General features: G+C 44.3%; 1 protein-coding gene across 2 annotated transcripts in view; it reads left to right on the top strand.

The window, feature by feature from the left end:
• The window catches only part of MAP2K1 (mitogen-activated protein kinase kinase 1), a 75,946-nt gene that overhangs the window by 38,536 nt on the left and 12,506 nt on the right, over window positions 1-24,904 (top strand). For both annotated transcript variants that reach the window (XM_023655001.2, XM_001496420.7), the window contains exons 4-5: window positions 4,564-4,641; window positions 5,165-5,216. In XM_023655001.2, coding sequence (XP_023510769.1) covers window positions 4,564-4,641; window positions 5,165-5,216 — 130 coding nt within the window. The remainder of the gene's footprint in view (window positions 1-4,563; window positions 4,642-5,164; window positions 5,217-24,904) is intronic.

The following is a 24,904-nucleotide window of genomic DNA, read 5'->3' as shown; positions in this document are numbered from 1 at the left end:
AGTGGAGTGCTTCCACACAAGTCCCTGAAGCAGAAGCCATGTCTGGAATTACCCTGGGGAGCCTAAGCCTGGAAAACTGGCTGTCAGAGGCTGTGGGGGTTGGGGGTCAAAACCTTTTGAGGGGCAAGCACAGTGTCACACCTATTAGGTGATATATGTTGAATGACTGAATGAGGGAGGTCAGGCTTGGGGCTCAGTGGGAGAGAGTCAGGCCTTGGAGTCTGCAGTAGGGCCTTCTGTTCCTGGCTATAGATAGGCTCAGAGGGCAGCTGGAATAGTCTGTTAATACTAGTGGAGAGGCTCAGAGCTGCCAGAGTTGGGATCCTGGAGGGAGGCAGGTGTGGCCAGAAGGCCAAGCAGCCGTGAATGCCAGAGTGGCTTTCAGCTTTAGCTCTGGACGCTGTCACTCTTTCCTTGGTCCCTGAGCAGCCCCTCCTGCAAGAGAGCTCCTGCACCACCTGCCCCGGATGAGAAAACTCTGTTACTGCTGGCTGCTACTTCTCCTTTGGGATTTCTACTTTGCCTCACATTTCATATTTCAAAGGCATTGTCACGTAGAGGTCTGTCCATTAGCCACGTCCCAACTGTTGAGGTTCTTTGGTTCCTCTCTGTGTCTTTGTCTTCACATGATGTTATTTGTTAGTAACATTTTTCCCCAACACTTTATTAAAATTTTCAAACATATAGAAAGATGAAGGAATTATATAATGCACAGTCTAAACCCACCACCTAGATTGTACAATTACTGTTTTGCCATATTTGCTTTACCACATATTGTCCATCTATCCATTGCACTAATCATTTTTTGGATGCATTTTAAAGTAAATGTGTCATCAGCATTCATCGAACCCCACTCTTTAAAGCACTCAGCCAAGGCCTCACCTTTCCTAGAATGAAGCTGTGTTTGCACTGCCAGCCTGAATTTTGAGACCCAGATGAGTGCTCCCTGATCAGAAAAGGAACGCTGCCATCTTTGGGGAAGTGGGTGACTGTTCAGATGGTAACTGAGCAACCAGAGAACTGGGGACTCAGGGTTGATGGTTCTCATGCAGGAGTGAAAGCTTTTGAGCTCTTTTTTCTTTTTTTTCCATAAAGCATTTGTCTCTTTTATAGAAAACATTCACAGAAGCACCGTTGACTTAGTTAATAATTGGTTTCTAAAAATAAGTACAATTTTAGCAGCTTTCGTCAGTGAAGGCAAGTCCTTGGTAACAGTGAGGTAGAATTAAAAAGTTGTAAGGTGAGTTGCAGGCAACTCTGGGTAATCCTGGCTGTGGTTCATGCTTCTTAAATCTTGCTAATTCCATTGTTCACATTCTTGCTCTGCTTATAGCTCAGAAGGAGGTTAAAAGGAAGAGAGGCAAGTTTTCTTCCTTTCTAATAGAAATATTTACTGCAACCTCCAGGGAAAGTGTAAACCAAGACAGTTAGCTGGGCTGCCTTCTGTCCTAGGCTGTGGAACCTGAGAACCACAGGGCTAGCTTTTCTACCTCATTTGAGGCAGATTTTGATAGAGCTGCTTTGTTACCTTCTTTCAAGTGCATAGTCCTCCCTGAGAATTAGGCAAAGCCTTTCAAACAAAGGAGCTTGAAACCACATTCAACTGGAAGCAAAATAGACATGGCTCAGAAACTTTCTGCGCTGGAGTCCCTCTTCTCATTGATAAGGGAAATTGAGAGATGCTATGACATTTCTGCGAGCCTGCTGACTTAGGTGTGGTTACCTGGGCTGTGGTGCTGTCCTGATTTGGCCACCAGGGAGCTGTGGCATTGTGAAGGCAGCCAGGCTCGTAGGATGACTCAGACCTCAGCCTGGGTCCCAGCTTGGGTAGGGCTCTTGGAAAATAAGTGTGTTTACAGGGGAGATCTGTTTGGGTCTGGATTCGTCATTCCAGTCTCATATCTGAGTGGAGATGTGAAATTATAGGTTGAGTTTCAGAATCCTCCTCTGTGCTCCTTCATTGAGTGACCCACCAGTAGACAGTTGGGCTAGGGAGTTATGATTAGAAGTCGAACACCTTCAGAGGTGTTAGTGTGCCTTTGAGAATCCACACCTATACTACTTTCTTTTTCCATCAGCATCTGTGATCCAGAGTTGACTGTGATAGAAAGTGATTGGTCCAAACTATCCTTTTTATAATCGTAGAATATTTAAATTGATAATCTATTCTTTAGCATATTTTAGGTAACATTTCCTGAGAGGTCTGTGTCTCTAAATGTCTTACTTATTTTCTCCCTTTAGAAGGAAAGCAGTATTGTATTTACCTAACAGTGCCTTTGCACAAAATGCGTGCTCAGTAAGTATCTGTTAATTGATTTATGGATTTAGTTCTCCACTTTCATAAATGAGTTCAGTAATTTAAAAAGGTGAAAGACTTATTCATTGTAGAAAATTTATAAACAATAAAAAGCACAAAGAAAAAACTATCATGCAACAAAAATCCCTGATAAACTTACTACCTAGACTAGAATTAATCATTGATAACATTTTTGAGTTCTAATTTGTTTGAGTATACACACACTTTTTTTTCCCCTTTTTCTCCCAAAAATCCCCCGGTACATAGTTGGGTATTTTTTTGTAGTTGTGGGTCCTTCTAGTTGTGGCATGTGGGACGCCGCCTCAGCTTGGCTTGATGAGTGGTGCCATGTCCACGCCCAGGATTCGAACTCGTGAAACCCTGGGCCGCCGAAGCAGAGTGCACAAACTTAACCACTTGGCCATGGGGCTGGCCCCCACACAATTTTTTACTTTTATAAAAGTGGGATTATATTCTGTCCTTCTTTTGTTTATCACGTTATGCATTGTTCTGTGACCTCACATTCTGTGGTTGCATCCTAGAGTCTGGGTGATATTGGAGCGGGATGTCTGTGGGAAGTCTTTCTGCTTACCCAGGTCTTACCTACCTCCAAGGCTGAGTTTTTGTGTCATTCCTGTTGCGAACTCTTCCCTTAGCCAGTTTGTCCAGGAATCACTTCCTCCTCAGAGCACCTGTAGCAGTATCTGTTCTCTTCATTCAACTGTTTGTTCCCTGCTTTGTTTCAGAGGAAGATTTAAGATGCTTTGGCCTCTTTATGAATAAGTTCTGTCTCCCCAAGCAGGCTGTGTTTTTTCCTGTATTTATAGTTGTTTCCATCCCAGTTCCTTTCCTATCCCTGTGCCTTACACAGTGGTGGTTAATAAATGATAGATGATGACAGTAACTGCTCAGTGTAGGTAAGATACTTTAGACAATGAGTCTGAGTTTGCAGGAATTGTCTCTGCTTCTGAAGGTAGTTTTAATTTATGACTGATAATTAGCTACACTTAAGGCCATGGTGGCAGGAACCTCTTTCTGCCTCGATGCATCTGGGTTCCCTGGGTGAAACATTTCTTCAAGATTTCAGGTTAAAATATAGAATCTGTAAATGGAAAGGCCCTGGTGTGTGAGTCCTACAGGGGCTGCTTCATACCCCACTTGTATCCTCTCTTGCACCCTCCACCATCTCTGCCTGGGGTCCCTCATGTCATCTCCCACTGCTTAGCTCCTCGCTGATCTCTCTGCCTCTTTCTCTGCTATGGTTTTCATCTTAAAACACTTAGGTCGGTTTCCTTTCCTTCTGCCCCCGTAAAGTCAAGTCTTGTTTTCTTGGTGAGGTGCCGCGATCTCCCCAGAGCTGGCCATTTCCAGCTTGATCTGCCACGGCACTTCTTCATGCAGCCACAGTGAAATGAACCACCTGTCATCCCAGGAGTACTAAGCAGTTTAACGGTTCTCTGCTTTTGATCTTATTGAGATACCCTGTTCTTTTCTCCCCTGCTCCTCTCCCTTTCCAGGTACAGAAATTGTACTCATCCTCTGAGTCAGCTTTCAGCTCAAATGCCATCTTCTCAGTGAAATCAGAATTTCTTCTCCCGGCGTGTCTACAGTACTTTTCTTATACATTTATTCTGTTTTGTTTGATTAAGAGTTGTGTATTTCCCTACTAGTCTGTAAATTTATTGAGTGCAGAAGCTAGGTCTTTTTCATATCTCTTCCCCCATAGAACCTAATACAGTCCACAGCGCTTTGTAGGATTTGTGGAATGAGTTATTGCTTCTTATGACATTTTTCTTTGGGTTTTATTAAATGTGATTTGTTAGGATAATACCAAATGCAAGTTGTGATGTATTATCGTGATAAAATGGCTAACATTTATTGAGCACTTACTGTGGGCTGTGCATTGTTCTAAATGCTTTATATGTGTTAGCTTAATACTTACAATAGCTGTATGATTATTATAATAGCCTTATAATAATCTAGAGCCTGTACTCCTAACCACCAGGTCAGTTCAGTGCAAATCAAGCCCCTTTTTTGACCACTGAATTAGTAATTTGTTTAATGATCATTCATAGCATTTGAGTTACTAGTTATTAGATCCCTCCCATAATGTTTTGCATTCATATCTTATTTGATGTCTGGAACAAATCAAAGGGTACCTCCAGGAGGACTTGCCTTCTGTGGGGTTCACTTTCCTACTGAAGTTTCACACTTGGAAGAATAGTTAGAAGCACCGTCACTAAAAGGCCTGGTATTCTTCTTCCTAGGATGGGGGTTCCTTGGATCAAGTCCTAAAGAAAGCTGGAAGAATTCCTGAGCAAATTTTAGGAAAAGTTAGCATTGCTGTGAGTATATTGTGAAATTTTTCTCCCAAGTTTCCTCATTAGTAAGTTAATGAGTTGGTAGGAAATAGACAAAGGAGGAAGGTAGCAAGTCAAGGAAGGGTAAGTTTGTAAGAAAAGTGGGTTTTTCTCACTAGAATTTTTCTGATCTAGATACAATATTTTCTCTCAGAACTAGAAAAGTGACTTTATATTAAAATCTGTATCTTGGAAAATAGGACAAAGTATCCAAAAGAATTCCCATTTGGGCATCAGAAAGCCTCTTTTTAGATTGCAGATTTAGAAAAAAATGAATTCAAGCAAAGTTTTAAATTTGCAATAATCAATTTTACTTAATAACATGTAAAATGATGGTTTCTTGATAAGGCGGGTTTAAAAAATCAAACAAAAGAATGAATAAAAAGTAAGAGAAGAAGGCAAATTTATGTTTGAAATATTTTCTAGATCATTTTAAGATAGAGAGATTGAGTATTTTCTAAACACAACAATTTCAGTTGCTCATCTTTTTACGTTCCCTTTCCTCTAGGTAATAAAAGGCCTGACGTATCTGAGGGAGAAGCACAAGATTATGCACAGAGGTAAGAAATTACTTGCTAGCTGTTACTTTTTGAACTTTAGCTGAAATCTAGAAGTTGGTGTATCCTCTTTTGTGTTTTATTTTGCTATAAAAGCTATTTCATAGTATTTTAAATTTTTATTAAAAGTCCTTGACTGTTTAGTTTGATGGCTGGAGCAGCAAGTCCTGCCCACCTTTTGGTCTGTGGTATACCTGTTACCTGAGGCTGTGACAGGCATTGTCACCCAGCAAGCCCAGGCCAGAGCCTCAGCTAGAACTTAGTTACCCAAGCCCCAGTGTCACTGTCTGTCTCCTGGACTGGATTTTGCATAGACCCAAAGCCATGACTAGCCAACTGGATATGAGTTTGACTATGAAATGAACTCTGGTTTCTTTTAATAAAAGTACACATACACTTACCATGTGACCATACCACTCTTAGATATTTATCCAAGGTAAATGAAAACTTCTGTCTATACAGACTTATATACAAATGTTTAAAGCAGTTATATTTGTAGTAGAAACAAGCAAAATGCTCTTCAACAGGCAAAGAGAGAAACAAGTTGTAGCATGTCCATACAATAGAATACTAATTAGCAATAAAAACAGGCTGCTGATACATGTGGCTTCGATGGATCTCAAAAACGTTTATGCTGGATGAAAGAAGCCCAACACAAAACAGTACAAACTATTTCTGTTTATGTAAAATTATAGAGAAAACACCAGTGGACCTATAGTGACAGAAAGTAGATCAGTGGTTGCCCGAGGGTCTAGGGAGAGATTAACTTGAAAGGAACATGAGGGAACTTTTTGGGGTGATGGAAGTGTTATATCTTGATTGTGGTGGTAGATACATGGGTATATGCATTTATCAAAAGTCAAGCTTTCTATTGGGGCTGGCCCGGTGGCGTACTGGTTAAGTTCGTGCACTCCGCTTCAGCGGCCCAGGGTTCACTGGTTTGGATCCTGGGCATGGACCTACACCGCTTATCAAGCCATGCTGTGGCAAGTGTCCCACATATAAAATAGAGGAAGATGGGCACAGATGTTACCTCAGGGGCAATCTTCCTTAGCAAAAAGAGGAGGATTGACGGTGGATGTTAGCTCAGGGCTAATCTTCCTCACCAAAAACATAAAATAAAAATTAAAGTGGAACTTTCCACTAAAGTGGCTGCATGTTATAATATATAAATTATAGCTCAATAAATCTTATTTTTTAAAAAAGATGAAGACAGAGGAAAGAGAAAAAAACAGTGCTGTTGACTCTGTCACCTCAGCTGCAGTGTGCCAACAGTGACAGGTATAAGGAGGGGAGGGCTGAGGAGGAGTTGACTGCACCAGAGTAGACTGGTGGAATTGAGTGGCCAGCTTACAATCCAGAATGATAAATTCTACCTGTTAGCTGCCTGAGCACTGTGGTGAGCCAGCTTTGACAAGGCTGACTCGTAGGTTCATTTCCAGCACCCTCCCTCTCTGTTTCCTTTTCTTAGTACTGCTGCTTCCAAGCACTGGCCATTCAGGTCTTCATTTAGACCTCACCTAATTGGGACAGTGTTTGCAAATGGTAAACAGTGGTTCTGCTTCAGTAGGTCTGGGCTGGGGCCCAGGAGTCTGAAAATTTTAAAATAGGCACTTTTGTTTAATTAAAACTTTTTAAGAACTGTGATAAAATATACATAACATAAAATTTACCATTTTAACCATTTTTAATTGTACACTTTAAGTGGCATTACGTATATTTACATTGTAACCATAACCACCGCAGTGTGAAGGTGTCAGTTTTGCGTTAATTGGTCTATAGATTCAAGGCCATCCCATTGAAAATCTCAGAAGCCTTTATTGTAGAATTGACTAATTGTGTCTAAAATTTATGTGGAAATGCAAAGGACCTAGAATAACTAAAACAACCTTGAAAAGAAAAACAAAGTTGAGGGACTTAGACTACCTGATTTCAAGATTTATTATAAAGCTACAGTAATCAGTAGAGTGTTGTATTGGTATAAAGCTAAACATAATAGACCAAATAGAACAGAATGAAGAGTTGAGATATAGACACATACATATATGGTAAATTGACTTTTGACAAAGATTCCGGGGTAGTTCAGTAGGAGAAGAAGAATCTTTTCAACAAATGATGCTGGAGCAATTGAATACCCATATACACAAAAATGAACCTCTGCCACTGCCTCACACAGGTTCAAAGATTTACTCTCAGTGGATCGTAGGTCGAACTGTAAGAGTTAAAACTATAAAACTTCTAAAAGAAAGCACAGGAGACCATCTTAGTGACCTGTGTTTTGGCAAAGAGTTTTTAAAATGGGACACAAAAGGCATAAACTATAAAGGAAAGAAATCAATAAATTGTACTTTTTCTTTTTTCTTTTTTTTTTTTTAAAGATTTTATTTTTTCCTTTTTCTCCTCAAAGCCCCCCGGTACATAGTTGTGTATTCTTCGTTGTGGGTCCTTCTAGTTGTGGCATGTGGGACGCTGCCTCAGCGTGGTCTGATGAGCAGTGCCATGTCCGCGCCCAGGATTCGAACCAACGAAACACTGGGCCGCCTGCAGCGGAGCGCGCGAACTTAACCACTCGGCCACGGGGCCAGCCCCTAAATTGTACTTTTTCTAAATTAAAAACATTTGCTTTTTAAAAGACACTGACAAAAATAAAAAGGCAAACCACAGACTGAGAGAAAATATTGGCAAAACATATATCTGTCGAAAGACTACCTAGAGTATATAAAGACCTCTTACAACTTAATAGTAAAAAGATAATTCAATTTTAAAAAATGGGTAAAAGATTTGAACAGACACTTTACTAAAGAAGATATGCAAATATCAAATAAACACATGAAAAGATATTCATCATCATTAGTCATTAGGGAAATGTAAATTAAAATCACAATGAGATATCATTATGCACCCACTAGAATGTCTAAAGGGACTGACCACACATTATAGAGAATGTGGAGCACCTGGACCTCTCAGATGCTGCTGATAGGAACGTAGAATGGCACAGCTATGTGCAAAGCAGCTTGTCAGTTTCATAAAGCATTAAGCATGTACCTATTATACGTTCAGCCATTTCACTCCTAGGATTTTCCCGGAAGAAATGAAAGCATATGTCCATTCAGGCTCTTGTACATGAATGTTCATAGTAGTTTTATTTGTAGTAGCCAGAAACTAGAAACAACCCAATGTCCACGAGCAGTTGAATGGATAAACTGTGGTATATCCATACCATAGGATACTACTTAACCATTTAAAGAACAAACCATTGATGCATGCAACAATATAGATGAATCTTAAAAGAGTGATACTGAGTGAAAGAGTCAGACGAAAAAGAGCACACATTATGTGATTTCATTTATATAAATCTAGAAATTGCAAACTAATCTGTAGTAACAAAATGCAAATCAGTGGTTACCTGGGGAATGAGGGAAGAAGAAGGAGAGAAGAATTACAAAGGAGCATGAGGAAACTTTTGGGGGTGATAGATATGTTTATGATCTTGATTGTGGTGATGGTCATATGTATTCATCAATGATATACTTTAAGTATGTGGAGTTTATTGTATAAAAATTACACAACAGTAAAGCTGTAAAAAACTAAAAAGCAAAAAAATAGTCAAGTTGCTAAAAACCAGTGAGAGAGAGAGATTCTTAAAAGCAGCCAGGGAAAGGGACAACCACTTTGGAAAACAGTTTGGTAGTTTCTTTTAAAATTAAACCATACAGCCCATCAACCCCGCTTCTCAATATTGACCAAAAAGAAAGGAAAACATTTGTTTGTACAAACGTTCGTAGCATCTTTATTCATAACAGCCCAAACTACAAACAACCAAAATATTTATCACCAGATGAGTGACTAAACAAATTTTGATATATTCAAGCAGTGGAATACAGCTCAACAATAAAAATGAACAAACTGTTGATACACACAACTTGGATGAATCTCAAAAATGTGCTGAGTGAAAGAAGCCCTACTCAAAAGAGTACATACTGTGTGATTCCATTTATATGAAATTCTAGGACAGACAGAATTAATCCACGGTAACTGAGTAGGTCAGTGGTTGCCTGAGGATCTGAGGGCTGGAGTGGGAATTAACTTCAAAGGGGCATGAGGGAACTTCTGAAGTAATCAAAATATTAAATCTTGGTTTTGGTGGTTGGTTCACAGGCGTATACATTTTTCAAAACACATCAAACCTGTATACTTAAAATACAAAACTATAGAAAGCTTTCTGCTTTCTAACTGCACTAGCTATCATTTTGTCCTCTTGCTACTGACAGTTAAGAAAGTATCATTAAGGAGGTATGGTATGGCTTGAAGGGGGAGCAGTTTTCCAGCAGTTTATGGACCTTACTCTGTGGTTCTTTAAGACCTCTGAGTTCCGTGTTAGAATATTTTGGTGTATTAATTTCTAGGAAATAGGAGTAGCTGAAAGGAGAGGAGAGTTCACATTTCTTGAGTATGGCTCTGTGTTCTAGGGTGGTGATTGACATACGTAGTTTCACTTGGAGCCGTGAGTTCAGAGCTGTAGAAGGGTCTAGTGGAGTAAATGTAAAATGTAAAATGGAATCCTCTTCTCTACTCCTAGGTTGCTATGAGGATTAATGAAATGACATATGGAAACCAACTGGCAAAATGTTTTGCATAGAGAAGGGCGTAACAAAAGCAAATTGCCTTCCTTGTTCCTTTATGTAATTTGTGAGGAAACTGACCTGATGAGATTAAGTTCCTTTTGCGAACTGTACCTTTGTGTGCTCCTCACCTTTGCTCCTATTACTGCCTTTCCTGGGAATGCTTACTTCCCAGTCCCCACCCCAACCCCTCACATTCATGCCTTTGCTAGACTAAGTCTGCTCATACCTTTCAGTATAGCACTGAGGCTTGGGAATCAGCCACAGTTGACATCCTAACTCTTATGTACAGGGCGTATAAACTCTCATGAGTTATTTATTCATCTGTAAGATGAGGATACTTCATGCCAAAGAGCAATAATTGCAAATTACGTACTTATTTTACATGGTTTTGAGAATGTCTTCCTCATAAGTCATTAATAAATGTTTGCTAAAAGTAATGATACTACTATTTAGCTCAGACATCTCTTCTTCTGAGAAGCTTGCCCATGAACCAGCCCCTTCCCAAATAGATTAAGAGCTCTGTCTCTGTATTCCCTTGATGCAGTGTCCATCCCTTTCTTATTGTAATAAATAATGATCCTTATTTTTTGAGGATCTGTTGTGTACCAAGTACTGTATTATGTGCTTCTTGCTACTACTTATTTCTTGTTCACAACAACCTTGTGAAATAGGTATGTTTTTCCTATTTTATAGATGTGGAAACCAAAGCTCAGAGAGTTTGTGTGTTTCTCTCACTAGTATGTGAGTTTCTTCAAATCAGGGAGCATGTCTAATTCGTCTTAATATCCCCAGTCCCTAACATAATAGCAGAAAGTAGCTCCTCCTTAAAGGTTTGTTAAATGGGTGGATGTGTGATTAACTTGTGCGAGAACACACAAGAAGCAGCAGTGAAATGGGGCCAAGAACCCGTGTCTCCTACTCTTAACACCGTCATTAATCTAGTCCTGTGTTTTCTCTACTCTGTGCCTTCTGTGTACTATGCTCTGTTTTTGATGGAGAGCTCTAACTTTATTTCCATTTTAAAGAGGGGAAGGTTCCAGCTGATTTCTGGAATAACCAGCTTGCTTTCCCCTTCAGCCTGGTGCTGCCTCCACTTTCCCGGGAATTTCTTTTCTGACTCCACCAGTTAATGTTCTTTGGCACCAAGAGCTGCTTTGTGAGCCACACTGGTCTCTGGACAGATGGCTTTGGTGGAGAGTTCTTACTTGCCCAGCCAAGAAGGGGAAGTCACCAGAAGGACTTCTACCCTGGTGAACAGTGTGTGTGCTGGCCCGGCCTGGCCGCTCAGCTTTTCAGACTCCTGCTGTGTGTGGTTATTCTCGAGAAGTCCTGAAAGAATCACTGTTGGCCTGGCCTGTGGAATGGGGCTCTTGCACAACTTGATTCCTGAGCAAGATGCACAATGAGTGGATGATTCCTGGAAACCTTAGTTAGGGTGAGAATGACAGAGAGAGAGTCTCCCTGCCTCTGTCTGTAGGCTTCCTTGCTGCCAGTAAGTTCTTCCTCTGGTCTAAATATATTCTTTTCTGAGGAAATTCAAACTGTTTTTCTGATTCTCTCCTTGAGGAAAAATGGGGAGGAATAAAGAGGCTTTTTTCTGCCTCAAATTTTTACTTATTCCTACTTGTTGATATTGATTGATATGCTGATAACCTTAGTGATTATTTCAATTAGCTTTTTCTGTGTACTAAACCACCCCAAAACTTAGTAGTTTAAAACAGCAAGAGTTTATTACTTTCTACAGTTCTATGAGTTGGCAGGGCCTATCTCCTCTCCCCATGTTCTCACTCATCCTCTGGGAGGCTAAAGCCCTTGCTTCTTCCTGTGATGCTCTTAGGGTTTCAGTAGCAAGAGTGGGTAACCCCAGTAGTCAAGCACCATTTAAGCCTCTGCTTATGTTACATTTGTTAATGTTCTGTTGGCTAAAGAAAGTCACGTGGTCAGACCAAGATTCAACAAGTAGAGGGATAGACTATCTCTTGTTGGCAGGAGCTGCAAAATATTATGGCCAGTTTTTCTTCTCTGTCACGGTGATAATAGTTCAGAGTTTGAATCCTGACTGTGCTCCTTACTGTATAACCTAGGCAAGTTATTTAACTTCTCCAAACCTGAGGAAAATGGAGAAAATAGAGCCTACCTAAAGGGTTGTGAGGATTAATTGAAATAATGCCTTCAAAGCACTTAGAATAGTGCTTGACACATAGTAGACACTTAATAAACATTAGCTGCTGCTTAGCAGATAAATTAGTATAGGTTTTTATGATTACTAGCAACAGAAACCAGCCTGACTTGGTTTAAGCCACTAAAAAGTTATTCATCAGAAGGATCCTGGGAAAGCTCAGAGAATCCTTTGAAAAGCTGAACCCACAGTCTTTGGTAGGGCAGAGACTAGGGCTACTCTGGTTGGGAATCCGGGTCACTCAGGCAGAAAAGCAGCTGCCTCGAGACCACACCTACCACAGGGGTGCTGCTGCTGGGTCACTTGGCCCTTCTTAGCCTCCCTGGGGCCTGGACTGCAGGCTCAGTCACCTCTAGAAGGGCCTGGGGTCAGTGCCTCTGAAGCATACAGTCTCACAACAATCACGCAGATGTCAGGGGACACCATCCCCTCTTGCTGAGTGTTGGCGGCAGGTTCGCTCCCCATTACCTAGTCTAGCATGCAGAGATGACACTTAGGATTTTAAATTATTAAGTTGAAAGTGATTTCTAGGTGTGCCCTGCTCTAAGTAAAACTCATGTACAGAAATAACTTGTAACACAAGTTCTGGGGGCGATTCTTTATGTTTTCAAAACATTCACTACAGGATCTTTCAAACATTAAGTTCTCATAGAATCTTCAAAAAGGCAAGCAAATTACATCAAATTGATTCAAACATTTTTTTAAAGAATATGTCAGTGATACAAAACTAGGCCTACCTGCACTTAGAAATTACCTTTTAAGTGGGAGGAAGTGCCATAATGGTGTCTGAAGGGAGACCAACTGTTTCAGGTGCCATTTAGGTACTGGTTTTCCTGCTGGGTGGTAGCCTTTTGAAAGTTTTTCAATAATCCTTGACTGGGTGAGTGGTAACTGGGTGTCTTGGTCCTGGTGGGGTAGACTGCCTTGGGTGTGCATGTGGCTGGCTTTCCTGCATTTCTAATGTGCCCACACTGGATGGAACCTAGAGAGAAGCAGGTTCTCACCCTCACTCCTGAAGTGACTTGCCTCTACCGTCATGGAGCAGGACTTCTTGGGCAGGACAAGCTCAGCTGATCTTCCCACTGTCTGAAGCTCTGGCCAGCTCTTCTGGATTTCATCCACGGTGAATTGGCCCACTATGATCTGCCCTGGTGTTGTGCAGACATTGCATTCTATTTCCCCTGGGGGTTCAAAGGGCGAAGCAGTCCGTGTGGCTCAGCCTGGTGTACGTGGTTTGTGGGCCATTGATCAGTGTGGCTGTTAGATCTGTGACCCCTCTGGGAGTGTCGGTTTTCTCTGAAATCTCTGGGTGACATTCTGGTGGATAGTCATGGGTAGGTGCATGCAGATGTTCCTCCATGTTTATTTGCCCTGCTCCTCACTGTAGCATCCCACATCCAAGAAAAGTAATTCATAGTTGTAAAATATCATAGACTGTATACCAACTGCCAGGTGCTGGATGAATCACTACAGAGGGTGTAAAGATGGCTCATAAGTGAATTTGGTTCCTCCAGAAGCTTAGAGTCCAACGGGGGAAAAGAGACATGTCTGTAGGTGACCAATGATGGTGGAACAGAGCCACTGTCATTGTTTTACACATGAATCGCTACCCTGCCAACTTTCAGATAAAATCTGATGTGATATAACTAGTCAGAATCCTTTGGTTGTGTCAGAAACCCAACTTAAGATTACTTAGTCAAAAGAGGGAATGTCTTGGCTTGGGTTACCAGGAGGTCCGAAGGCAGGGATGAATGTGGGGTTGAAGTGACGGTCTCCGGATTCTAGTACCTCTTGGCTTTGCTCTTCCTTGTGTGGGATTCCTTTGCAGTCGGATTCTCATGGGGGCAGCATGGACCTCACTAACCCTAGATACATCTAGTCCTTCATGCTCCCTATCCCAGAGACAGAGCTCCATTCACTGCCCCCAGCATCCAGATCAGCGCTTGAACCACTGACTGCCTCTGCTTGGAGTGCCTGACCAAACCTGGACCAGTCAGTGTATCAGGGGACTAGAGTAGTCTGGTTGGCCATCCTGGGTTATAAGCCCACCTCTGTGGAAGGATGGATGGGGTCTCTTGGTTGACACCCTAGCAGAAACACTTGTTGTTGGGGGAGGAGCATATCCCAGATGAAAAAGAGAGTTTCTGTTAGTAAAAGATGGTGAGGAGGAGTGGATGCTGAAAGCAAACAAATTAGGAAAAAAAGTTTTTCCACTATAAATACTATTAAGCATTGGATCAGGAAGACAAAAAACTAGTAACAGATCAAAACAATAATTAAGCATTTAAGGCAGGGGTGGGCAAACTGGTGGCCTGCAGCCCAAGTCTGGCCCACTGCCTATTTTTATATGGCCTGCAAGCTAAGAATTGTTTTTGAGAATTTTATGACATGTGATAATTGTGTGAAATTCAAATTTCAGTGTCTATAAATGAAGTTTTATTGGAACACAGCCATGCTTATTTGTTTAAGCGTTGTCTGTGGCTGCTTTTGTGCTATGATGGCAAAATTGAATAGTTGCTTGTGAAAGAGACCGTGTGGCCCTCAAAGCCTAAGATATTTGCTCTCTAATCCTTTTGAGAAAAAGCTTCCTGGCCACTGAGTTAAGGGGAAGAAGAATCTCCCAACTGAGGAAACTTTAGAATTTAAGCACAAGAGTCAGCTTTGAGTTTATCAGCATTAAGTCTTGATGAAAGCATGATGGATGACATAGGTAGGTAGGAGAGAGGGTTTTTCCTGACCCTGGAGCTCTGGAAGCAATCAGCTACAAAGCTTTGCATGTAGTCTTTTCACTTACTATGGCAGGAGCTTATGTCCACTTCATGCAAAGCTGACCCAGGTAGGTAGGCCATGAGTTAAAGTGTGAGAGGTGGGGGGCCCTAGGATACAGCTCTGCTTCATGCCATTTAAAGCAGTGATTTGCATTTCTAGTCTGCCATTCTTCTTGGCCCACTCTAGTTAACAAGGTTTTATTTTGATCAAGACCCTGAGGAAGCATTACATGATTTACATCAATACAGGGTTCATACAACTTAGCCCGTAAATTATTTCTGCCTTGGAGTTGCTGGCTGATGAAGATCAGTAAATGCTAAGGAGGGTGTTACTTTATGCCTCAACTTGTTTTTCTTTTCCTTCTATCAGATGAAGGAGTGTGTAACCTGCTTGATCTAGTCCCGGTATTGAATTAGTAGCTTGGACCTGCCGTGTCCTGAGTTTTAAGCCAGACTGTAACTGGAGCCAGCTGCGATGGCTCTCTTCAGAGCTGGAGCAGTTTATACCTGGGGGCCAGCCTGCTTGGAGTGCACTCCGGAAGAGTTCCTGTTGCTCAGGGTAGAGGTTTGTGAAAGCAGGGAGCTCTCAGGTCAGAAGGAGACGCAAGGTTTCTGTGGAGGCTTTGAGAGTGTTTTTGGATCCTAGTCCCAGGGATGGCTGGGGGCCTCCAGAGCTCCTCGCAGGTGTCCTAGCAGCAGCCTCTGGAGGAGCTGGGTCCTCAGCTACAGTCAGGATTTCAACCTCTGAGTCTTCCTCTTGCTTTAGTCAGACTTGCTTTTGGCACTGGTAGGCAAGATGTGAATGGCTCATTTGTTTTTTTTTGTTGTTGTTTTACAAGCTGTTGTAGCATGTAATGAGTTTCTGAGTGGCTTCTTCTCTGACCTTTGCGAGGTACTGTCCTGCCTGCCGGGCCTCTTCTGGTGTCCTCCCGGCCTTCCCTGAGCGCAAAGTCAGGGTGGCTCCTTAGGCTGCACACGGTGTTTTGTCATGAGCACAATCCTTGTCTGTGTGGCGGGGGAGTGTCGTCTGCGCCTCGATCCGTAGGTGGCCCAGGGTGTTCAGGTGGTGGCCCTGGCTGCACCTCTGCTTCCTTTGCCCATCAGTCTCATCCCCCAGCCATGTGGTGGCAGCTTCAAGGGCCCTGGCCATGACTTTACAGGGAGAATTGATTCCTGTGGACTCTGTCTAGGCTACCACACCTTACAGATAGAGAGAAACGGAGAATGGCTAATTAGTAGCTGGAATCCAGTCTGCTGGTCTCTTGGTTAGAAATGTGAGTCACGTTCTCTCTAGAATTACCTCAGCTGCTAGACCCACTGTGATGGATTATGGCTCCAGATGAGTTTGTCTCTTAGCTCCTCAAGCGAGGCAGATGGGATGTTGGAGGAGGGAGAGTGCTTCCTCGGATCCCTTTAGGGAAGCATCGTGGAGGAGGTGGTATTTGGGCTGAACTTTGAAGCTTAGGGAGAAGTTATACAGGTGGCAATGTCAGAAGAGGAATTCCAGTAGAGGGAAACACGTGAGTCATGGCACAGAGGCAGGAAAACACAGATTTGCCCTTATAGGAAATAGCAAGTCATTTGAGCTCTTTAGAACAAAGGGTTCCTGATGGTGAGTGGTGGGAATTAAGGAAGGAGTAGTCGAAGCAATTGAGGAGTCTCCACTGCTGTGCTCTGGAACTGGATTTTATCATAGGCAGGTGGGAGCAGAGGAATGCTCCTGCACAGGGAAGCGAGGGGAGCTCTCCTTGAGGACGAGGAGTCTGGCCTCCGTGGCTAAGATGTGTGGAGAGAAGTCAGTTAGGAGGCTGTTGCTATGGTCCAGTAAGAGACAGTGTGGGTCTGAGTCAGGATAGTAACCGAGAGAAGGGAGAGGAGGGAACAGGTGGGAAAGAAGTGGTCAGGGTTTATTCTGGGAAGCCCCTGGAGAGCAAAGGCCAGGTGCTGGTGTGGATGGATGGGGAGGGGAAGGAAGCAGGAAGACTTGCCCTGTGGCCCTTCCCAAGGGGTTTGTGGTAGAAGGGAGCCTGAGGTCCAGGACTGCACCTGGTCCCTTTAGGAAGAGCCTGGTACTGCAGGCTGAGAGGCAGTCCCAGGAGACCTATGTCCTGCTCCTTCTCATATCACAAAGCCTCATTTCTAAGGGAAACCTGGGCCTGAGACTGCCACTCTCCCCAGTTACAGATAACTTCCTGAGGAGGACTGCAGACCCAGGAGAGCTGGTTTGATTTGGAAGTCTGGTGACCTAGTGATCAGCCAAGAGGCAGATTTTATTAACCACTGTCCAAGCAAGATGTAGCCCAGCTCACGATGCCCAAAACCACAGAGTGACAATATAGGGTCTAGTGGCACATCTCAGCATGAGGGTGGGAACCAGCATTAGGCTCGATAGCACCAAATTAATTAGAAACAAAAGTGGTGGGATTTTCTTTTTCCATTTGGAAACAACACATTTCGAAGTTTATCGTTGGGGGTAAGTGCCTACTGCCCTGTGAAACGTTCGCAGTGCTGTCGTTGGATGGTCATGGCGGGCACTGAGGCTGCAGAAAGCTTCTGCCCACCCACTGGCCTCAGAGTCACTGCCTCCCTCTCCCTTTAGCATCCTGGCTGCCAATGGAACCTTGTGGAGGATTCTATGTAGCTCGGCCGTTGGCTTCCTGAGTGATCTTGTCAGAGTCCCTCATCATCCTGAACCTTACTTCCTTCTTTGTTGAGAGGTAATCTCACTTCCTTCTCCATCTTCTGGATCTGTCCTCAGGGTCACTTGAAACTCTTGGACCATTTGTTTAACAGCATCAAGGTGGTGGCATTTAAAAGCCCACTGAATATATAGTGCTCGGCTCCTAAGAAGCTTCTAGTTCTAGTTGGAGAAGCAAGATTATACCTTGAAAGTCAGATAAACGGTTTATGGGTGAATTGACATAAGGTCTGGCATTGCCTTAACATATTCTGCTCCCTCCCACCCTGCAAAGAAAAAGCTGAAGGGTTATGGATGAAATCAGATTCGCAGTGAGTAGATAATTGTTGAAGCTAGGTAATGGGTGCATGGTTACACTATCTCTACTTTTGTGAATGTTTGGATTTTTTTCAGAGAAAAAATTTAAAATAAGGTGGCATATGTACTAACATGACAAGTGACATATGTGGTAAGAGCTCCAGGGTTCCAAGGAGAAGGGAGTCTTGTGGGCAGTGGTCAGGGGAGGCTTCATGGAAGAGGTGGGAGCTGGACTTTGTCTCAGTGAGGATTCTCTGTTGCCAGTAACAGAAACCAACTTGAACCAGCATAAACAGGACAGAGGACCTCCTTTAAGGACCCACGAGGCCTCGGGGAAGCCAAGGGCCAGATGTCGCCAGTGTTCAGGAAGGGACAGGACAGGGAGGGAAGGCTGTTGGGATCCCAGGCAGCATCTCTCCACTTTGGGCCGCTTTGTCCTGCATGCTCTGCAGCTCAGCTTTCTCTGCTTCCCTGTCCAGGAGCTGCCCACAGCCCAGACTGAACCCGACCCTCTTAGCTCAGTTTCCAAGTCCCTGAGTATGCCGGCAAAACTTACATAGTACAGATAGCTGGTGGGGCTCCCTCCTGTTGGTGAAGAGAGGAGAATGAGGGGATACTTCTGAGTTAGGCAGCCCTTCTCCTCTGCTCCCACCCGCCCCCCCCCCCAAACGAAAAGACTTGAAGGGTGGTAGGTCACGTATGAACAGAGAAGACATCTGGATTGGAGACTAGCAAGAGCAAACGATTCAGGAACAGAAACATGCAGGGAATAATTGGAGAATAGCACTGATGGGGGCACATAGGTAGGAGCCAGACCAGGCAGGACCTGACTTTTTATATCTTGTGTTTTTTCTCAAACAAATGTTAGCTTTTGGTTTCCCTCCAAGCTTCAAGAGCCATTGAACTCTGAATTCTGCGCTTCTCACGTGTAGTACCTCCTATTTATTGAGCACTTAGTACTTGCCAGGTTCCCTCAAGCAGGAATTACTATTTCCACCTAACAGCCAAGGAAAGAGGCTTAGCGTGGCTCTGTCACTTGGCAGGGGTTGCACAGCCAGTGAGTGCTAGAGCAGGGGTTCACATCCAGAACTGCCTGACTCCAGAGTTGGTGGTGCCATTTCCACATCACACTATACGCCTACCAAATAATGGGATTTCTGATGCCCGTTGATGTTAAGAACCAGTGGATATTAGGATTCTTGGTTGTTAGTGAACACAAATAGCTCAAACAATAAAGGAGATTTATTTTTTTTCTTTTTTGGCTTAGCTAACCAAACCCCAGGAAGGATAAGAATGCAGCTGGCCTGAGGGATAATTGTTTCCAGGGATTCAAATGCCATTAGCGGTCACACTTCAATTAAGATGTACTTATAAAAGATACTACTAGCTCTCTCCCTCTCTTGTTTGTTTCTCTTCCAACATGGGCTTCATTCTCTCAGGCTAGCTGTCTCTACCACAGGGGAGCCATCACCTCTGGCTTTAGTCTCATTATCAGGGAGGGAAGAGCTTTCCCCAGCTTCTGTTAGAAAATCCTGGGGAAGGCCTCTCATTGGACTGATACGGGTCATGTGCCTAGACCTGCCGGGGTCACCATGGCCAGGGCATGGGGAACTATGGGTGGCCCAGTGTGCGTTAGGGGCCTGCCCTGTGGCCAGGGGTCAGGGTTCCCTGATTGTCAGTTTCCACCTGAAGTGGTTGGTTGGAGTAAGGGAGGAGCACTTCTCCCAGAGAAGTGTGTGCACTGGGGAGTGGCTGCTTCTCAGTAGACCATACACGGAGTGCCCCTTATGTTCGGCTTACACTTGTCTTTAAAAACATTCTCTTCTAAGTGTTTTCCTTTAGGGGCCTGTCCCGGGCTGAGGTAGGAATGACTGCTGAGTGGCTTCGTGACCTCATTTCCAGACTTGTCTGGTGCATCATGCTGACTGTGACCCGGGCACAAGTGGTAGTGCCTTACTTTGGTGGAGCTTGGGTCACCATAAATGTAGTGATGTTACTAGTCTCTCCCACTCTCCATTTTAAAATGAACAGATCTCCTGCCTATCTCTGCCTTCCCTTTTTCTATTGGCTTCTTTTTTCTCTCCTCCTGCTGAGCAAAATTAGCCTTCAGCAGGTTGAAAGAGATTTTTAGCTAATTTCCCTTGTTTAAATAGCGGATGATAAGCATCCAAGTTAGCCAGCATTGTTTTCCTGCCTGCAGGTGGTTGCTTGGCTTTGTGGTAGATTGCTGTCTGCTTGTCTTCTGAAGTAGCCAAGAGAGTCTGGAGGGGGAAGCTCACAGCTTTAAGGCAGATTCTTTTAATGGAAAGGTTACTTGCTGTCTTTGGCGAGGGACTTCAACTTTAGCCTTAACTTCCATATCTGTAAAATGACGCTGCTCTGCCAAATAGAATCACGGGGTCATTAGAAATGAGAGATCAGGGAGGCCAGGATCTGGAAGCTTTTCCCTTTACTGCCCCTTTTTCCTTTCCTCTTGCTCTCTTTCTTTCGTGTAACCCCTATACCTTTTGCTGTGGCTTTTGTTACATCCTGTTTTAAAAATCTGACCATTTCTTGGAATGGCATGTGCTAACGAAAACCAAATCCTGAACTCTCGCAATGTCATCTCATGTTTCACTCGCAGAGTTTGTGTGCCTTTGGGTCAGGGATGAGCACTGAATTTGCAGAGAGGGGCGCACAAAAGTAGAGTGAAAGCGTTCAAAACTAGTGAATCTTGGGAGGAAAGAAAAACATTAAAATGTTTTGGTGGCAAAAATATTGCAAGTGGAGAGAGAGAAAAATAGCTGCTTGTTAGGACCTGGCCCACGTGCTCCGAAGGCTCTGTGGACTCAGTTGTTAGTCAGAAGGAGGTGGGAAACGTCTCTTCCTGCGGTCAGCCAGCACTTTCTTGCAGTCAGACTTGTCAAGGAGAGTTCGCTGGAGCTGAGCAGGAAGTGCTCACTCGCTAAACTGGAGCAGAGAGTTCTTTTCTCTCACAACCAGATTTCAAGGATTTCAACCTACCCCAAGTCAGATCCTGTTCCCAGATAAAGCTTGTTACATCTCTAACATGAGTGACCCCCTTTCCCACCCACAGCTCTTTTTTAAAAATCGAGATATAATTGACATTTTAGTTTTAGGTGTACAACATCATGATTTGAAATTTGTATATATTGGGAAATGCTTGCCACAATAAGTTTAGTTAACATCCATCACCATACATAGTTACAATTTTTTTTTTCTTGTGATGAGGACTTTTAAGATCTACTGCCGTAGCAACTTTCAAATATACTATACAGCATTGTTAACTGTGGTCGCCATGCTGTGCATTATGTCCCCAGGACTCATTTATCTTATAACTGGAGGTTTGTACCGTTTGACCACCGTCACCCACATCTTAATAATGGTTTTTCTGAAACTTGGGAGTATAACTCACTGTGGTTTGCCATTCGCTCCTTTGCCTAGACCCAGATTATCTAGGCTCTGGAAATGAAGAGTCTATGAGTTCTGCTCTCGCCTCTGCCATGAGCTCACTGTGTAATCTAGAGAGATTACTCTGGGCCTTTGTGTTTCTCATCTGGACACAGGGGTTTATAATGCTTACTTCACCCCACTGCTGTGAGGATTAAAGAAGACAGTATATTTAAAAGGCCTGGCATAGCAGATGCTCCATGAACCACAGCTATTGTGGCATCTTCCTAGGTCAGCTGGGCTTGCCTACGTCCCATCCTCCCACTCCTAGTCTTTCAGCTGTGTCCGTCTGCTTAGCTGGGGGAAATCAGTGAGGGGAGAAAGCTGGAGCCTCTTTTCAATGTTCTTAGGGAAGGTTGGGTGGGAAAAAGAGGTTACAGGTAATGGCTAATTGAAGGGTTTGGGATTTTCTTTGAATTTTAATTATCTTTGCTACTTAATTAGCTCCCGGATGCCATGGATAACTGGAGGTGGCTCTTTGGAGACTGTTATTTGACTTATCAGGGTCAGCTACCTTTCCCTTCTTTTTCTTCCTCTTTAAAGAGGGGTTGTTAAGTCATTACCTGGGTTGCTAAGAAGAGGTCATTTGAAGCCTAAAATCACCATTTGAAAAATCTCATTTGCCTTTTTTTTCCCTCCCTTTAACTTTTAACTCATTTATCCAAGATCTTCTCACTTTTGGATTCAGCTTTTCTCACACATAAGTCAGAGTCTGGTTTCCAGGTGTCACTCCACTTGCTGCTCTGCGGCCCTTATTTCTTCCCTTCACCTCTTTCTTCTGTTTTTCTTGTGCTCCCCATTCTCTCCCCTGCTCCTCTGCCCTTCTGTTCCTCATGTCCCACCTCCTTCTATCATGCCTGCCTTCCCCTCCACCTTCCAATAAGGAATGCAATTTCTTGTAATATTAGCCTACACAAAACGAAACGAAGGAAGTTGAACACAGAGGGAATATACTGGGGGGCTGATACTCACCTTGCTTCATCTGCCTGATGGGGCCTTGCCAGCTAGTCAGGTTGGCATCCGTCTGGGCTGGTTGGAAGAACTTAGAATATCTGAGTCGCAGTGCGCTGACCATGACTCTCTCTTTGCCCTTACCATCAGACATGTGTGCACACATTCCAGTTATTTGGTAGATTATGTCTCTCCTGGTGGTGACAGTCTTGAGGACAGGGATAAGGGACTGGGTCCTTTCTACTCATAGCTCAGTGCAGGGACTCTGTAAGTGCTCATAGAATAAACAAATGACTTGCTGAATTATTTAATCCAAACCCCTTGTTTTTAGAGTGGTAGAAAATGCTCAGAAGTTAAATTAAAATCATGTGCTCTTGGGGAAAACTCGGGGGGCTTTGAACAGTGGTTATTTCTGGGGGAGAAAATATCAGAGAAGAAAATGCTTTGTTCCACTTAGTTTTTCATAAAACCTCTTTGTTCATTTTTGAAGAAGGAGGGTACCAGAGGCTGAGCAGGATCGGGGTATCAAACTTGAACATCTTGTAGGTTTCCTCGGGAAGCTTGTCTGTCTGGGAGCCTAGTGGGTGTGCATGCTTCCTTCAGAGTGCAGCCATCCACCCGTGCTAGGCCTCCTCCCAGCTTCACTCTCTTCTTGTTGGAGGGTCAGAAACAGAACCCAAGGCCTGGAGAAGGCCTCAGAAAGAAGGGAGGGCCTGGGCCTGTGATTGGAACAATGTTTGAAGTCGCTATTAGGGAAAGATATGGGAGGAAGCCTGGTTAATCCTCCCAGGGCTCCAGGAGCAGGGCAGTATTCCAAGTTAGGAAGGGGACTCAGAAGTAAGCACCTGGAAGTAGAGGTGAGAGCGTGGGTGGGAAATGAGGATGCTTTAGATGCAGGGACCAGCGCAAGACTAGCACAGTTAGAGAGGCAGGCGAGCCTGAGCCTGGAGGAGGTGAACATGGAGAAGTGTTGGGGTAAGAAGCTGGAGAGGTAAAGAGGGACTAGAGGGCTTGGAAAGGCAGGCTGAGGGGCTTGGGTTGTACACGAAGGCAGATGGAGCCACTGCAAGCTCTGTGCAGGGGCTGTCCTGCTGGAGGAGTGCTGGTTGCTGTGCAGCACGAAGTGGAGGAGGAAGATACTGGGGACAGGAATGGAGGAGGGAGGGATGGCGATTGTAGAAAGCAAATGCGGAGAGCTGATAGTTGTAGGAAACAGTCTTTCTCTGGCCTTGTCTGACATGTACCTCTTTTTTGTCCCCAGAGAAGAGCCCAACTTGGCTGGGGCTTCCAGAGAGGAGCATGTCCCGGCCTGGCGGCTCTAGCCACATGCTCTCCAGTTGAGGGGTTTAGTGTGCTGAGATCTCCCAGCAACTTCTTGTCAGGCTTTCCCAGTCACCAGGAGGGGCCATGTGCAGTACATCTGGCTCCCAGGACAGATGTGGTCCAAGCAGGGAAAAGCCCCTCAGGGTTTCCCTCTGCTCCTCTCCGACCCCATCCCCCGTGGATCTCTGCAGTCTCCCAGGCAGTGTCGTTCCCTGGGGTGGGTGGGGGAAGTGGGATCTGACAGCCAGGGATAGAGGAAAGCAGTGTTACATAAGTTTGAAAAAAATGAGGCTTGCTTGCCATGTGAGTAGGAATCAGATACAAGGACTGTTACAGAGGCGGTGCAGAGACTCCTGAGCAGCAGCTGCGGCAGAGGGAAGTGTCTGAGCTAGCAGAGGAAGGAGTCCTCGGGCCCTGGGGGAGATGGCTGCTCTCTGTTGGGGGGCGAGGGCGTGTCTGGTGCTGTGAGCTGCTGATCTTGGGGGGCAACTGGTGTAAGAATCGTTCTTTGTATTCCTTAACATGGGTGCTATTTAAATACTCACACTTTGTTAGATTCATCCCGGAGTCCATCTGGTAAGGTTGCAAGAGCTGCCATTGTTGTCACCCCTTTCATGATAGGCAAACCTCAGACTAGAGAAGCCACGTGACTAGCTCAAGGCTGCATGTGGAGCAGGGGGCAGGGCCAGGATTTGAATACAGGTCTCTTGTCTCTTTAGCCAGTGCTATGCTTTTGCTTTAAAACAAGGTCTATGGGGCTGGCCCTGTGGCCCAGTGGTTAAGTTCACGGGCTCGACTTCGGCGGCCCAGGGTTTTGCCGGTTGGGATCCTGGGCGCGGACATGGCACTGCTCATTAGGCCATGCTGAGGTGGCGTCTCACACAGCACGACCAGAGCCACCTACAACTACAGTATACAATTATGTACTCGGGGGCTTTGGGGATGGAGGAAAAAAAAATTGGCAACAGTTGTTAGCTTAGGTGTCAATCTTTAGGGAAACAAAACAAAGCAGGGTCTAACATGTCTTTCCTAAACAGGCCACAGCAGCATTGGGAAGGTGAGGGAGCTCCCGCCTTCGTGGTGCAGGCACAGGGATGAAAGGCTGTGGCATTTGGTGGGAAGTGTGAAGACAGAGGCTCGTGTTGGAGGGACTTGCATGTGCTCTCGCTGCCAGCCCCAGCAAGCACTGACACACACCTCGCTATTCCCAGTTCTGTTCTGTTACTCCAGATCATTTTCCACACACTGGACACTGACCTTCAGGGGTCAGGCATCTCTGTGTGAGGAGGGCCATGGGTACTGTGGAGATGAGGACTAGTGGCTCCTCAGTTAGAAGTGTTTATTGGGTCCTGTCTTAATACTAGGCTTGGGCATGAAACAAGAGAAAAGCTAATTCTTGA

Source organism: Equus caballus, chromosome 1 (assembly GCF_041296265.1).
Source record: "Equus caballus isolate H_3958 breed thoroughbred chromosome 1, TB-T2T, whole genome shotgun sequence".
Taxonomy (NCBI): Eukaryota; Metazoa; Chordata; class Mammalia; order Perissodactyla; family Equidae; genus Equus; species Equus caballus.
This window is presented reverse-complemented; position numbering and strand designations above follow the sequence as displayed.